The sequence below is a fragment of the Paramacrobiotus metropolitanus genome, unplaced genomic scaffold (genome assembly GCF_019649055.1).
Source record: "Paramacrobiotus metropolitanus isolate TYO unplaced genomic scaffold, Prichtersi_v1.0 Parri_scaffold0000190, whole genome shotgun sequence".
Taxonomy (NCBI): Eukaryota; Metazoa; Tardigrada; class Eutardigrada; order Parachela; family Macrobiotidae; genus Paramacrobiotus; species Paramacrobiotus metropolitanus.
Genome location: NW_026570410.1, coordinates 91,870 through 108,819, shown reverse-complemented (window position 1 = coordinate 108,819; position 16,950 = coordinate 91,870). Strand labels below are relative to the sequence as shown.

General features: G+C 48.5%; 2 protein-coding genes across 2 annotated transcripts; both read right to left on the bottom strand.

Moving 5' to 3' along the window:
- Window positions 1–223: 223 nt before the first annotated feature.
- Window positions 224–10,440, bottom strand: LOC129600705 (motor neuron and pancreas homeobox 1-like). The gene is made up of 4 exons (XM_055499265.1): window positions 9,523–10,440; window positions 5,954–6,120; window positions 5,301–5,336; window positions 224–1,069 (listed from the first exon to the last, which is right to left on the bottom strand). Exons 1-4 carry the CDS (start codon window positions 10,187–10,189, stop codon window positions 434–436), a joined length of 1,506 nt encoding a protein of 501 aa, XP_055355240.1. The 5' UTR covers window positions 10,190–10,440; the 3' UTR covers window positions 224–433.
- Window positions 10,441–14,995: 4,555 nt separating this feature from the next.
- LOC129600703 (uncharacterized) lies at window positions 14,996–16,705 on the bottom strand. The gene is made up of 2 exons (XM_055499262.1): window positions 16,263–16,705; window positions 14,996–16,134 (listed from the first exon to the last, which is right to left on the bottom strand). The coding sequence occupies exon 2, from the start codon at window positions 16,074–16,076 to the stop codon at window positions 15,351–15,353; it is 726 nt and encodes a 241-aa protein (XP_055355237.1). The 5' UTR covers window positions 16,077–16,134; window positions 16,263–16,705; the 3' UTR covers window positions 14,996–15,350.
- Window positions 16,706–16,950: the final 245 nt, after the last annotated feature.

Here is a 16,950-nt window from a genome sequence, read left to right as displayed (position 1 = left end):
GCAAGTCGGGATTCTCGGGAATCGTATTACACCTCCATTCGCCGGATCAAATCACACACATAACCGGCATAGCCGTTCGTGTTTGCACTCTTCTTGACTGGCAATTCTTCGGCTGCTTACAATTGTGCTGTGTTAAGCAATTCTACGCGATTAATTTCGCCCGACGCAGGTAATCTGCTTTGATATTTTTGCTGCCGGTAATGTTAATCGAATTGTAATTCATTCATTGCTCGGAAATGCACAGAATACACTCGTATATACTGCACTCATGCACAGGGAATACAATCTGCATCATTGCAGCACTTGACGTGATTAACACTGTTGCGCCGGTCGATGCAGTCAGATTAACCAGGGAAAGCATCATTCGAATTATTTTTCCCACAAATGCGTATACTATACACCTTTAACAACAGGCGTAGAAGAATAGAGAAATTTACTTCCGTTTGGTTTTGCTGCTGAGAATCGCGTGGTGGTGCGTGGCACTGCGCGGGGCAGCGGTGTCCGGGTGGTAGGCGTCCGCGGACGGTGGCGCCGGGAGGTGCACCGCGCCGGAAGTGGGCGTATACGGCGCGAAGTTGGAGTGCGCCGAACGCGGGAGCGCCGCCGCCGCCGCGGCGAAGAAGTTGGGATGCGGCGCCGCCGGCTCCGAAAAGGGAAACGCAGGGAACCCGCCGGGACGCTCGCCGTCCTGGAGAGTGCCGCCGTGGCGGTGGGCGTCCGGTTCTCTGGACGGTGAGGTCTTTTCCGGTCGGTCAGCTGGCTGAGATCGGTCGGCGTCACTGACGGCGACGGCGACGGCTTCTTTCCCGTTCCCGGCGTCCTCGTCAACGTGGACGCTGTGGCGCGAGCGGTCTTTGTGGCGGTGATGGGCCAGGCTGGGCGACGTCCGGCAACAGCTGGACGCGTCGGCGTCCCCCGCCGGTGGCGGCTCCAGCACCGCGCCGCCGTCGACGTCGTCGTCCTCCAGCTCCACCTCCGAGTCCTCTTCCGGCTCGTCGTCCACGTCGGCGTCGCCGTCCTTGTCGACGCTGCCGTCGCTCTTCAGCCGCTTATGCTTCGTTCGCCGATTCTACACAAAATTACAATATTTTTGGATTTAGTGATAACGATTAATTATTTAAAGACTAAAGTAATAAGCATAGTTTTATGATACAGCGGTGTGTGTGGCTGCTTTCTTTTAATACGTATTTAATGTTGACTTTTCGGAATTTGCTGCCTATTTAGGTGGTTTTCTAAGCGTGCATATAACGGGTGCGTGTGCGTATATATGCTTTGAGTGATTAACGTGGCGGGTATTAATTTCACTGCATGAAACGGCTGCTTACACTCGTATCATGGCCATATAAGTGTAATGCTGCACTTGAGCGACTTGTTAATGAAGACAAAAACAACCCATTAAACTGACATTACCGAGTTATTGTTTGCTGCGCTGCTGACGTGCAATTAATGCCGTCGTCGCTCGTTGAGCGTCGATCGTTGGGCGATCGACGTGACCGACGAGTCCGCATCAATGGCATATAACATGGATATTTATTCCATCTATCAGCGCTGATATGCGGTAAATTATAGCCAGCAAAACGCCGATTAAAAAGAGAAAGCAGAAACCGGTTGGCCACAACTCAAGAAGACAACACAATTCGATACGAATATATACAGATACGAAGCTGACCCCGGGGCAGCAATTTAATCAGCAAATTAAATAGGCGAGTCTATTATAGTTATGGCTGCATAGCACGTTGATGAATGTATTGTGGCGTTGTTGTCAGTGTCCAATATAAACACACTGAACACTGCGCTAATGCCGGCAGTTTCAGTCGGTGTAATCGGACGTGTAACGAGCAAATTATTTTATATGCATTGGGAATAAATTGCCGTGCGGGCAGTTAGCGCGGCGCTTCTCGACTGCTCGAGAGGCTCGCTGTGCCGCGCGAATATCTGGCACGCTGTTAAATGCTAATGCCATCACGGTAAATTGGTAATGCAGTCGGCGAATGATTTTATGGCGAATATATTCAGTGGAAATGGTCGGCAGTGAAAGGAGCAGTAATCAGCCGCTAATAACACGCCCCAGCCGATCATCGCGACGACAGCTCATTTGCAGTTTGACTCGTCAGCGCTCTGCTTTATTATGTTTTTATTACCAGCCATCATGTTTTCGATTTTCCACTATCGCAGTCGTTTACGGTGCTATCATTCGTTCTACTGCGGAAATTGCAAAGGTCACCACTGAGCCGCTTGATAGCAGAAATTAAACTGAACCGGAAATAAAACTGCGGATCATATTCTAATAAATCCTAATTTTTCTCGTAGTTTAGAGCATTAATCTAATGAAGCTGAAATACAGTTAGCTTAACAATAATCTCCTAAATAATTAACAAGGAAAGGTGTTATTGTTCCATGTAGCGGTAATCGGACATGGCAAGATCAGCGTTTGTATAGCGCAAAAGAAACATGTGCGCCCAAGAAAACAAATTATTCTTGCAGTGGCATTTAATAGCAACGGTCAGTAAATGATTGTTTAGCTGGGTTTACAAACGGCGCGGCTGAAGTCGTGAATGGGGAATAAAAGGCGAGAATGCATTGTGCAGGTGGTGATGAGACGATGATGGACTCATTAGGATGCAGTGCACTCTATCTCTTTTGGCCCGACCGGTTCGGTTGAGGTTGCAGCGAGAGGACAGTTGGGGACAGGACAGGTATTGCAGGACAGGACAGCAGAGGACACTGGTTGATAATTAAGCGAACGGTTCGGGCAGTGATGGATGTTCCATCATCTCGTGATAATCATATATTCACGTTGCTGCCTGAGATCTAAACCCGGTCCCGATGAATGGAGCGAGCGGGGCTTTGTCTGTCAGTCAGCTATTTAATTTGATTGCCTGCCTACGAATATCTATCTGTCTGGCGTTTAAACTCAATTATTCCTGTGCTTCTCTCATCTGACGCTCATGTGGTCAGCGCAGTATCCGCTGGATATATTATTATGCCGAATGAGCGTGTATATCCGATCAGCTGAATGTTATTGCTGCATTATATACAGCCGGTTAATTTAGCCGTTGTTAAAGGTAAAAGGAATGAAGCCTGCAGCGATACAGATACAGCATACCTGGCCGATTCTGAATTTCTGACGGAGCAATTGCCGTCCACTGTCCTGACACTAATACCCACTCTTTAGCCCGGACGAAATAATAACGATTTGTTCCTAACGCGAGCCGGCCTTAGCGCCCAGTCCAATGGAACGGCTCATCCATCATACACCAATGACTGTCATCGTCCACCTAACTGCGCGCTCAGATTGCGGAATAATTAACCGGCAACGCCCTTCGCAATAACATTATCATGCCACATAAACACGCTTCATTCCCTGGTATCGAACGCCAATTTTAGGTACATACCGCATCTCTCCCGACCACTGCCAGAAAACCAGGCAAACCCAAGCAAAAGAAAGCTGTAATACTGCACAAAGCGCAGTTGCTGCTTTCATCAGAAATTCGATTACTACTTGATTTCCCTGATAATTACTTTAATCACCGGTTTCACGTATCAAAAGCAGTGACAGACAGTGTATTATTTGGCGGGTAATGCGCTTCATTAAGGAGCGTTTTGCATGCGCTGACACATTGGCCATCTCGCAGCTCGTTGGACTAAGTGGCGAGTGTTATTAGCGGCAATTAAAGCCGCTGGACGTGCTGGAGAATCTGGCAGATATTGATGGTTGGTGGTTAGGATAGCGCGTATATATCGGTTGGGAAAACGTTTAAAATGAAGCGATCATCGGTGAGCGGAGTATTGAGCCGCGCAGCGGGGCGCAGTTTGCCTTGATCGATCCGCTTGACAGCCATAGATACAGAAGATACAGCGTCGTCGACGTCCAGCGGAGCGTGGTCAGCGCTAAACTGGCCAGTGTAATTACGCTAAGCATCCCCGTCATCAACACGATAATGCAGCCTTCCCTGCTTCGAATTCCCGCAATGAACGATGCCCAGCGCTGATATCGCGCCCAACCGTCAAACTCGTTTAGCGCGCCTCAATGCCATAATTGCCTTTTTTGCCTGTTCGGCGCACAGGGCAACCGCCCTGGTCACCCGATATCTGCCTTCAAGAATACTGCCACAATTTGCTGTAACATTTCGTGTAGCGATACATAATATTATAATGGAGATTTGATAAAAGCGAACTAAGTTTAAGTGTAGCAATTGAGTGGGTTGTTTATGGTGTAGAGTTACGCTGTCCATTAGCGTGCGTGCGCTGGCCTGATAGAATATGATGGGCCGGGATACATATCAGTTGCCGGCTAAATGAGCCGGCAATCTGGGCGTGACGGGCACAATGCAGCGGAAGTCAGCGGGGCCCGGTTACGGGACGCTGGACGGGGTACATGGGTATGGGAGCGATGGATGTATATATACACATGTATACATATAAACGTTCGCGGCGTGGCGTGGGCTCCGAGCGGAAATGGCCGCGCGGATCGTAATCCAATCTGCAAATTCTTCCTCTTTACAAGCCCTCTCCCTGCTCGTTAGCCGACAAAATGGCCAGTTAAGTCGTTTCCGGCCCCAACGTCAACGTTGCGCGGATTACATCCAGCGCAACGTTAACGCGCGTAACGTATATCTATATCCAGCCAATCTGCTGGCTCTCATCGCGATCTGTCGGCACACGACTGTCGCCGGCAATCTCGATGGCCAGGCTGATGCGTCGGGCCATAATACGCGCCCTGATTGCCCCGCTGTATTAGCCGACAAGGCCCGCGATGATCGCGTCATCAGGGAAATTGCCTCCATCATCCAGCCAATCCTTCCCCATCCCCGCTGCATCTGCATGACTGTATCCAGCCCGGCCGGATGCCCGGATGCAGGACATTAAACGCGCAGATCGACCGGCTTAATTCCCTCGAAATCAAGCCATTCCCAGTCCATTTACGAGCCATTTAAACCAGCGACCAATGCAGTTGTTGTGCCAATTGGCCGCGTATATACACAACTCCCCGAACGACCGTATGCGCGTAACGGGTCGCAGTGCCAACGACTGCACCGGGAATAATCAACCGCAGCGCCAGTTTACAGATTGCACCCAGAGGTCACTGGCTAATTTACCCTTGTAATTCACCCTGTGTTTATTGCTTATTGGCAGTTAAGTTGAATGTTTTGCAGGCCGTGTGTTTGACACTCAGTAATATTACCGGCATCGTATATTTTAAGCATTTAAGTGCACGTTCAATACTTGTGATACATTAAGTGCGTTTTTCACCGCTTTCAGCCAGTTGTTTGCTAAGAAAAACAGACTTTGCCGCTTACCTGAAACCATATCTTCACTTGCGTTTCCGTCAGTGCCTGTGGTAGCAGAAAAACAACACTTAACGGGGAGTTATACAGGAAACGTGTGTCCTCGTATTAATAGACAAAATCTACACTGGTACCGCCATACAGACATTCGCTATATCGCAGCAAGCAACTACATCCAGTTTTTGTTTAATTTTACTGTACTGTATATGTAATGGGATCGCTTATTTAAAAAAAGCTGGTATTTTACAAGGAACACGGACGTAATGAATTGAGCTATTTTCCTTGACGGTTTGTGGCGTAATAATTTAGATGACATTGTGAAGGTTGGCAAGATATATGGATACAGGTGAATGTCAGCGCAAAGTGGTCGTTATCGTCAATTGTTGCTTGGTGTGTGCAGCCAAGTGGCGATATTAATCATGCCAATAACACGCTAATTAACACTCCATATAAGGCACAAAAAGCGCAATTGTCACGTTGGAGGGCCCGCGTGTAATTGGCTGTATTATAGCCCGATCGCGGCCGTCGACAAGCCGCGTCGCGGCCAGCCACCGGGCTATAATTATCCACTGACGAATGTCGCGGCATTGTGGCCAACTGTACCGGCAACAATGCCGCTAATGACGGTCTACAATGCTGACTGTGAGCGACGCTAACGTATGTACCAGGTTCTGCGCCAACTGCTTGCGCTCCGTGCCGACCACGTAGTGGTTCTTCTCGAAGGCGTGCTCCAGTCGCAGCAGCTGCGACGGCGAGAAGGCCGTGCGGATGCGCTTCGGCTTGCGGTAGGGATGGTACAGGAAACCCATCGACTGCGCCATCGCCGCCGATTCTGCAATCAACACCGCATTAGCCATTTATTAACATGCGATGACCTTTGATGATTGATGCAGTTTATAATATATTTAGACTGTGATATAAAATAATTTAATAACTGCAGGCTTTGTGCAGTGCTTTAATCGGTCCGTCCCGAAAAACGTCAACTATGCAGCATGTGTTTGGATTCTTGCTAATCTCGTACATTCGATTAAGGAGAAACTGAATTCCTTGGACAGCGCAAAGTGACCTTAATTGCCTGCTCTTTGCGCCGGGTTGGCGCAAGACTGCCGTGTTGTACATAAACAGCCGCATTCCGATTTCCACGCTAGCCGTGTTTATTGCTCATTGAGGGTGTAATCGAGGCGATAAGGAGTTGTTTTTAAATTTGCTATGTCTGATTGTGATGGCTGCGATAAGGGAGCGTATTTAGAGCTGGCTAATCGGCTGACGCTTGTAGCCACGCTCCGCTGCAGCGATGGACACGCTCACGTTCACGCCGCTCCAATCAGCGCAATCACGGCTATTCATTTAGGTAAACGACGGGCAATATACTCGTATATACAAGAGGATGCGCGGCCGCTATCTTCCCGGTTGTCTTGCGCATCTCCTCTTCCGCTTCACTGGCCGGCAGCGATAGCGCCAACAGTCGGGCAATTTGGCCGCGAATGGAAGAAAAACATCCGCGCACAATGCCGGCTGATGCGAAAGCGGGAAAAGATTAGCTAAATAAATTGTTAACGTCCCTTGTGTTAACGCTGTGCTGTGCGGCGCAGACATGTGTATACATTCCGCAAAAGCGCAATTTGTAAAGAGCGTAATCTGACCAGCGGAGTGCATCCATCGAGTGGAATTTACTATTTAGCCGGCGTGGACTCTTTTCAGTCCGGCCGGGCCGTATTTGCCTAAGTATGCACTTTTTTCTCATGATACGCTAGATTAGCGCTGCTTGCCGCTGCCGTCGTTCTGCGCTCAATCGTTGAATCGGCCATTTGCGCGACACGCACTTTGGCCGCTGTACACTTGTATACTGTCGACCACAAACAAAACGCCACTGTTGCACTGTTTGCCAAATTAATGCACAACACGGCTCCATTACACGCGTTTTCTCTCCCGATTAAATAGTAAATGCCGCGCGTGCGCCGCGCATTCTCCGCGCCGGCTAATCGCTGCGCGCTCAGCGCGATTATCCAATTTATCCCGCCACACTTTCCTCCTTCGCAATCAATTCAATTCTAAACAAGCAAAATAACGAACCCGACCGGTCGACAGTGTTGACTCAGTTTTTGGCTTCCAACGTTTCGCTGCGCGTGATTGCCACACAATGCGCCAAAGCAGTGTTTGTATATAAACCGTTTTCTGGGAAAACATCACAGTTATTAGGGAAGTGCAGTTCATTTACGGTTAGCGATTAGTACACACTTAATTATGCGGCACTTGACGGGTATCGAGTTAGTCGATACACCGAGCACGCCTAATTAATCGGGAAGTGGAGCGGGTAATTAATGGGAAGGGAATGGAGAGATGCCGGGTACGTCGATGGGAATTAATTAATTTGTAACAACCTGATTCACACCCGATCGATTACACGGCCAAACAACCGCGCATCTGTTTAACGCTAATATCGACATCGCGGCGCATTGTGCCGGCGCTTAGACAAACACCGGACGACAACGTTGGTGGGCATTTCATTTGCAAATTGCCCGTTTCATTCCCAATACATATATCAATCAATTCAACGAGAGCAACACACATACTTACATCTGCATTAAGAGGCCTGTATATACAGGCAGCCGGTGTAATTGATTACCGCGATTCACGCACGGCACAACACAATCGCGGGCAATATTAATGGACGAGAATGGGAGAATAAGCGTTTCTTTTGGCGGCGTAATTGGATCTGTCTCATTAGCGTCAATGCGACGCGTATATATACGTGTACATCTATGCGTGCTAGCGAAGAATGCCCGGACGAACAATTATCCCGGCCGAACAATGCCGGATCATGCGCACAATAACACCGGCAATTGCGCTTGTAGTTGTCGGTACGGGAAAGGAATAATGCGATTAAGTCGCGGCCGTATAATTAAGCGGCTGTGTGTACGTATAACTGTGTACGGGAGTCAAGAAAGGAATGCTGCTCCGCCCGCTGACGTCGCATTATAATCATGCTCTAATATTATTAACCACGGCCGGATTATTAAGACACTGAATGCAACGGCCGGGCGATGTTGCGCTCATTAGCGCAATCAAGTGGGCTTAATTAACCTTCTCAATGGGACGAAGATAGCTGTAAAAGCGATCAGCGAACGGCCGCCTTGGCTGCATACGAGCAACGCCGCCCGTCTTCAGCGCACAGCACGTAATCAGCGAAAGGAAGAAATCCTTGACCTTACGGCTGATTTCCCCGTTAACGCACACTGACGTCAACCGTTCGCCGGTGACCTTCTCACGCGGACTGATTAGCCGCGCTAATGAGCGCCGCCGTGAATATTCCGCCGCTCATTTGCAGGCGGAAATGCGCCGCCGCACAATGCGATTGATTCACACCGGGACAATGCGCTGGGAAATGTGTAGACGCGTAATTTGTAAGCTGGTTAAAAATAGCTAGCCTGAATTGGAAATGGGCACAGCATACAGGCATTGATAGCCGTGTCAGTGTGGCTGGCAATGAATTTAAAATGGCGTTTAGCCATTGTGCGAAGGAGCGAGTAAACAGTGTGGCCGGCATTGTCCGTCAGCGTCAATAATTTACGCGGGAATGATTAACTCGTCCTGTGCTGAATGCCCGGCCATTGATACAGCAATTCAGACGCGAAAACACCACCGACCACCTCGGCGTTCATTATGTCCCGGGTGCTGGTTATAACTTACAAGCAGCACCTGCGTATAACTAATGCCCTTAATAGTCGATACATTTGCTGTACGGGAAATGCAATCGACCGCACTCCAGCGTCCGCTGTCGTCTTAATTAAGCCTTTAACCGATACACACACACGCAGTTGACGAATGCAGCCCGTTTCCTTATAAAAAACCCGCTCGTTAACGCCGGGACTGCCGGCTAATGATGGGCAATTATCCGGGCGTGGCGCATCGCAGCCAATGGAGCTTTGCCGGTTCATTATGCAGTTGATTGCCTTAATAATATAATTCCGCATACAACACACTCACACAACCGGTTAATCGCGCTCGCACTGATCGCACCGCTAATCATCGCTCAAACCAAACAACTTGATTTATTTCCCTACTTCTACCTAATTTGCCCGCATCGTAACTTATCCACGCAGCCATTACCTGTCGCACTGCATTAACGACATTTGCCCTCGATGCATTGGCAATGAACGCCGCTCGTAAAATACACCGGCCACGGTCATTACGCGTCGTTATCGACGGTGTCCTTAATGCAGTTGCTAATTACCTGACAGTCCCGGTGGTCCGTGTCCGGGCGGGTGCACCGGCGCGAAGATGCGGTTCATCCCGAGATGCAGCCCCGGTCCGGGCGATAATCCCAGTCCCAGGTGGCCCAGCATCGGCCGCGGTCCGAGGCCCATGTTCATCCAGGAGTTGAGCGGGAAGGCGTCCGGCCCGGGCGGCAACGGCTGCCCGCCGTAGCGTCCCGCGCCGAAGAGCGCGTTGACCGGGTGGTGCGGCATATGACCCGCCGCGGCCGCCGCCACCGCCGCCGCTCCCGAGGCGTGCGCGGCCATGGCGGCCGCCGCGGCTAAACTGAAGTTGTCCATGAAGGAGCCGGGGCCGGCCGGGAAGGGGCCGTTGCCGCCGCCGAGGCTGTGGGCCGTGGGAGTGTACAGGGAGGGGCGGGTGGTGGGCGGCGAGGCGGCCGAGGGGGTCGGCGAGGTGTTAGAGGTGGCGCTGCAGGTGCTGTGCGAGCGGTGGCCCGGCGCCATCGACGGCGAGGGCGACTGGCGACGGTTATCGGGGCAGAAGCGTTTGGCGCCGGAGTCGGAGTTGATGATGGAGTCGATGGAGAAGGCCTTCTTCGGAGGGGAGCCCGATCCCGATCCCGACGAGGTCACCGGCGTCTTCTTGCAGCTGACCACGGAGCCGTTGCAGTTGCGGACACTCATTCTCGGCAATTATGTGCACGACACGTCACTCATGCGCAAAACAAAATTCCAAGGTAATTATTAATAACAGTTACCACAAGCGCGACAGAAGGCGGTAATGAATTAAGCACTGTCCAGCATACAACTGCGATTCTCAGGACAAATGCGTGTTGATTCGGTCTGGTATAAATGGTAATTGAATGCGGTTGTGCATTGATGGGGTTTGTTGTAAATGGTCTTGAACTTGCCACTTACACGCTACACGCTACAACACAACGGATCGGAACGGAACGGCATGTCAGTTTATTTTACTCTTGGCCACTGCATTCACTGCAGCAGTGTTGCAGAGAGGGCGGCGCGTCGACGTTGATGTCAGCGCCTAATGGGGCGCGCCATTGGCTGTCGGTCAGCGCATCGGCGGCCGGCAGCCAATCAGCTGCGGTCGCGCGCGTGAGTCACGGCCTGCAACGCCCACTGCGTTGCGTTTGCAGCCATTGTATGTAGCAGCTACAGCAGGAATGCGGCAAACAGCGGTAAATGGCACTCATTCAGATAGTTTATATTAAATTCAAGTAGTAATTACAAGCGTGTAATCTCAGTAAACAGCGTATCATAACAAACAGCTGTATGAACTACTCGTGCGCTGCCAAACTAACCTAAATATTCACCACTGTTATTTTCTTTACACAACGCCGGTTAAAAGTGGGTGTGGCTGCATTAATGTAATCTGACGTTGCAGTGTATAACTTTGCAAGAAAATGTTGCTTTTATCGTTGGCAAGAAATCGAAACAAAATGTAGTAGCAATTAAGAATAATAATTTGAAGTAAGTAGTAAATTATTACCTTTTATTGCTAACACACAAAACACTGCTCGGTGAGAAGTGCGCCGGTCGGCGATTTAATTCGGCTGACAAGTGAGCATTACATTAGTTAAAACGCTGGCCTGATGAATCAATTGCAGCGCGATCGGCGCGGCATTACCGGGCAAGTGGCCGATGATGGAAGGGCCTATTTGGCGGCTTGAAAAGTAAATTAAATGTAACAGCAACGATCATTGATTTGCGCTGTTGATCTGGCGCATTTGGCCACTTCCGTTCTGTGTGATTGTATTTGTTTGCGCAGCTACTCTCACTCTGTATACTGTATATACTCGCTACATGTACAGACACGGACGCCTCTAAACATCCACCGGCGATTCAATTACACAATTATTGATCTTCACTTGTAATTTGTAACAAGTGGCCCCGCGTTAACGCTAACCGCAACATCATAGATATATATACAGCCGTGATACATGTGTGTACACAGGGCAGCGATATATCACCCTAAGTGCTTATTTCTTCCCCACATCCGCTCCATTTCCGCCGCCGCGATCCCGATTCCCGACGTGCAGTTCGCTTTTCCCGTTGTTTCATTAATAGATCGGTGTGTTTGGCCGATTTCTGGTTTGCTCGGGTTGTTAACGTGATGCACGGTAACCTTAATTTTTAATCACACAAAATCTACCGTGTAATATTACAAGTTACTATAACCGTAAAGAAAAGCAATAAGGGTAATTCTTCGCTGCAAAAATCGACCACCAAGATGTGCTGACATGTACTGTGGTTTAAATTTAATTTGATTAGGTTTGTGCGATATAGTAATTACGTGAGTAATATGCGGCAACGAAGCGTCCTGCACAGTAAATGCATCAGTGTATACTTTTGTGATTGACCACTTGTAAAGAGAATCGCGGTTGCTTGCATTGCCAGCTACTACATATACTGGCAGCATGAGTGTAAGCCAATATGTGCGCGGCAATATTAATCGCATAAGGCACATGTCGCTTCGATTTGCCGAGCAAACGCTGGCATAATTTGTAAAGAAAACACCAGCCGCGGCGAATAAATAAAGTATTCATGCATGCAACTTACACAGTGTAGAAGCGCTAACATGCCGCTGATCGCCGCTGGCTCGGAGCGTTTTTCGTGCTTTTTAATGCTGCTTTGAGCGGGCGCATTCAATTACAGTTACACGGTAATATACTGATTACCCACGCTGCTCGAATTCATTTAGCGCCGCTTTATATACAACTAGTGAAACTCGGAAAGTATCGCGGCGGTCTGTCAGTCAGCGCTATATACATGTATGGACAGCGCGGAAAACAAGTTGGATTATGCCAGCTAAACAGGCAGTTTATATACAGATTTGTCCGTGTAATTAGCTGATTATTTGCCCATTTAATAATCTTCATTCGCCCCATAGCAGCATACATATCATATCTGTACAGTGCGGCAAATGCCAACCGATCGAGCGACGACAGTTGATCATCAACATGTACCGCATATCTTTATGTTATTGCATGCATTGCATGCAATGAAATTGTCTTGTAACACAACACAATTTATTAAGAATTCTTCGTGCCATGCTGAGCTAACGACGTACAGATATAATTAACTATGCAGTAATGTACTAAGTAATACATGAATGTATATCTATATACAGATATTACTATGTGATCGGTTCTGCTAATTCTGCCTATAAAAAAGCATCGATTCTACGGAAAAAGGCGCAAAAATACATTTTGTACATAAATTTGTACAGGGAAGCATCAGAGGATATACATGTACATTAGGTTAATTAATGGAATCTTTGCAGGAAGATTAGCAGGGTAAAAAGATTATTAGCGCGGTGTATGGATGCGTATGTACATGTATAGATGTGGCTGGGATCGTTGGTGTCGGTTCGCAGATGTGGGATAATTATAAGCAAGCAGGGCTGTGAATTAAGGCGCACGGTGCGTGTGGATAATCAATCCAATTATGCTAAGCGGATGAGCGGTGGCCACACGGGCTGCGAGGGAGCCAGCTAATAATAACATTATTACTAAACGCATAACCAACTCAAACACGCTGTCCCAGTGAAGAATCCCAATCAATTACCGCCGCCAAAGGAATTTAACACGAAGGGATGCGGCAGCGCTATATTAACAATTATTAAGCCGGCTATTTAATGCAGCGAAGGCGAAGGCGAATTAGTGAGGTGAATTGACTCGGCACATTTGCATTTGTGCCGGCCGCATTAAATTCCAGCCGCTACGCACAACTGTATATCTGTGTATATACGTTCGGCCAAGCGGACAAACCTGCACAATAATTAATAATCAGCGGACAATGCTTGAGCGGCCAGTTGATCTCCTTGGCCGCAAAGCGCCGCCGCCATTTCACGCCATTACGCAGGTTGCTGGATGCGCTCTGGGATCGCGTCGGATCGGGTCGGATCGAGGGATTTGCCAGATGCGCACGTTATGGCCCTATTAATTATCGCGGATTTATCTTCTTTTACAGCGCCCTTAGTCAAAATATACGTATATATATATATATATCTATCTGTGCTACTGCTATGTACTGCACTGACATCGAGATCACAGACAATATCACGAGTATGCTGCAAGAAAATGGCTTAGACGAAATACTGCAGGTGTTCCGTAATAATTAATAATTATTTTGTACAGGTTAATTCTCTTCTGCGTTCCTGTATTTGTACAGAGGAACGAGCGGCTCTATCGGGAGAGTCCAGGTTCCGGGCCGTAGATACAGATGTGCTCCGACGCCGACTGGCTTTACTTTATTTTATGTTATGTACACCTCAAGTAGTCCAGTTTATATAATACGAGCTGAATAACTTACTTTCTGCCGAAAACTTTCCCACAAAAAAGTGTGTATATACATGCATTCAAATTGCGTAGATAAAATTTAAAGGGAAAAAAACAGTCGGCAGAAGTACTCGTGTATTTGTACTTACATGTACTAACGAAAGTTTTATTTTTACAGTCCAATGGTTCAACTACATCACTTCAACACATAATACACTGTAATCTTTCATAATAAAGATGTAATCTACAGTCTCAACCGACACCAGAGATAGACGAAAGTACATGTAAGACAACTAACGAAAGTACATGTAAGTACAAATACACGAGTACTTCTGCCGACTGTTTTGACACAAATATTGTACCAAATGGCAAGTTGATGTACAAAACCGACTACACGTATATCAGTTAATATAGATATAACTGCGTTAATCTAGTAGTCGGCATTTTATTAATTTATTTGCAGTTTATGCAGATGCTGTACGATTGCTGGTTTCGATTGCAGATAAGAAGCACGGTAAGAATCACGGTAAGAACTAAGAAGCACTTCCAGTTACAGTAACAAATCAACGGTTTTGATTCTGAGACATCATGCTTCAGAATGCGGACTAATATGCGCAACTGTACTTTGTACAGTGTTACTAGTAATAAATGTACGAGTTACTTTGTACAATACAGCAGAATTTGTACCGTAAATGCATTTAGTACTGTACGGTTTACTACTACTCCTTCATTTGTACGGGACTACGGTAAACAGTAAATAAATAGAGGATTAAATGATGATCTACGATCTGAATAGAATAATGTCGTACTGTAACAATATTGTTGTATCTATTGTACACTATATAATATCTGTAAATGGATTCTACAAGTACTCAGTGGCTCCGGATTCCCTCCGTCTACTGTACGTGTCCGACACTGTTCAGCAGAAACGGAAGCTGGCGATGAAAATAAGTACTTACACGACGCGTTTGCAGACTTTACAAACAAACTGATTTGGGATCGCGTTGGTTCCGGCCTTCCGGGTACAGATACGAGTACAAATAAATTAAAGGACAGATACTACCTCGCTTTAAATATTTACAATTTGATCGTGCAACATGTGCATAAGAAATTTACTACCTGATTACAAAATTACAACTGACAAAAAAAGCGCACCTGATTACAAAATCAGAAATGATCATAATTTGGCCAGTTTATATATGACGACAAGACGGTTTTTCACTGCTTTTGCACATGTAAAAATGTACGAAGACATTGAGTTGCGTTAGACATTTCTAGTGCATAAACAAGAATTGTATAGCAATAATACAGTAGTGAGTAAATTCATTCAACGAACATGCAGCCGCAATGCAATTCAAGCTATAAAAGCCAGCTAGAAAATTAATCTCCAATTAAAAATACATGCAAATAAGTTAAATGTGCAATAGCGACTGAACAGCAACTGCGTGAGGTAGAAAAAACTGCAAAGTGCAGCAAAGACAAGTGAGCGCAGCGTATCAAGAGAACCGAAACTAATGTCCACGACTGGTCGGATGCCGCCTCGGACTTCAGTTGCGGCGCGGCCGACGCGCCATGGGATGACCGGCACTGTCACCGCCGGCGCGGGCGGGCGCCTCCAGCGCCGTCTCCGCGGTGACGAGCAGCAGCGCGGCGTGGCTGCCTTCGTGCCGTTTGCGGCTGGAGAGCGTCGCGAAGACCTTGCCGCAGCCCGCCGCGGGGCAGGCATAGCGCTTGGCCTGCGCCCGCGGACAGGCGTGCGCGCGCAGCTCCGCCTCGTCGCCGAACTGCACGCAGCAGGCCTTGCAGACGCGCGCCGTGTGCAGCGGCTCGCAGCGCTTGCGCTTCCCCGGCCCGTCGACGCCCACGGCCACGGCGGGTAGCGGGGCGAAGGTCACCGTCTTGGGGGGCCGCTTGGCGCCCGCGGGGGGCAGCGCCGATTTCAGTGGCGGGTTGGGGGCTCCTCCCATCTGCACCTCCTGCAGCAGGCGCTCCTTCTCGGCGACGAGCACCCGCAGCGCGTCGATGGTCCGTCGATCCGTCGCCTTGTCGGCCTGTAAATCAGCCACCTGCTGCTGCAAGGCGCTGATGGTGGCGCGGTCCGCGCGCTTATTCTCCGCCAGCAACTGCATGCGCAGGAAGAGGTCCAGCGCCTGCTCTCCGTCGTCCAGCAGCCGCTCGACGATGCCCGCCAGATGCTGCACGCAGCTGCTGCTGCCCTCGTCTGCATCCTGCGATCCCCTCGGCTCCTCCCGCGCTCCCGTGGATGCCTCCATCGACCCAGCCGCGCAGTCGCTGCACGTGCGCAATCCACAGGATTCACATGGCAGTACGCTAGACATTGACAAGTCTGTTTAATTAATCAGTCTCGCACTCGGATTGTCCTTCAACAAACACTGATGCTGTGCAACTCCTTAAGGTAGCTAAGGATGCTGTAAGTTTTAGTTAGTTAAAGTAAGTACCTTAGTAGCGTAGTTAAAATGGCAAGCTGCGCCCGTTGACTGACTGACAGTCAAGCATCCTTTTACACCAAGCCGTACTCGATGCTCGTACAGTTCAATGTAGTGGAGCAGTGCACAAGTGCAGCTACGGCTCAATCGATTCCACGATTCCCGTCCGTAGCAACGTGTCCCGGTGTCCCTGCGAGATCTGCTGCACAAGCAAATACAGCGTCAGCGACGCGGCAGGGATGCAGTCTGCACTCTGCAGGCTGTATTACCATGCACGCAGGGGCGATGAATATGATGCACGAGATATCGCATTCAGATTCAGATGAGAACTGTGCCGTGCTTTACTATTATTAATTAATGAACGCTAACGATATGAGTAATTAATGCAAGATTGTATTAGTTATACTTATTACCGATGCATCCGAAAAATCTTACAACCTGAAATACTTTGTAAAAGGCTGGACGCCACTTCAAGGCACTGAAGGCAGTCACATCAATTGTCAGTGTCAACTGTCAAAACGCATTCAGCATACTAGTAGCCCTGTTCATCCGCACTCGGATGGCGGCTTCACTGGCTTGCTTGCTTTTCCTTCCGGCGGCGCTTTGGATTTGTTTCAAGATTCTTGCAGTTGCAGCTAATTAAATGCTAATAATTATTACTTAATGCGAACGACCTAGAGTAGTACGGCATTTCCAGCTG

Bases quoted from the DNA above. Each gene is read 5' to 3' on its own strand.
- LOC129600705 (XM_055499265.1), bottom strand. From the start codon at position 10,189: ATGAGTGTCCGCAACTGCAACGGCTCCGTGGTCAGCTGCAAGAAGACG. The intron at 6,121-9,522 runs GTAATTAGCAAC...TGTTGATTGCAG, and splicing joins CGGACCACCGGGACTGTCAG to AATCGGCGGCGATGGCGCAG. The intron at 5,337-5,953 runs GTACATACGTTA...CTGCTACCACAG, and splicing joins AGCAGTTGGCGCAGAACCTG to GCACTGACGGAAACGCAAGT.
- LOC129600703 (XM_055499262.1), bottom strand. From the start codon at position 16,076: ATGGAGGCATCCACGGGAGCGCGGGAGGAGCCGAGGGGATCGCAGGAT.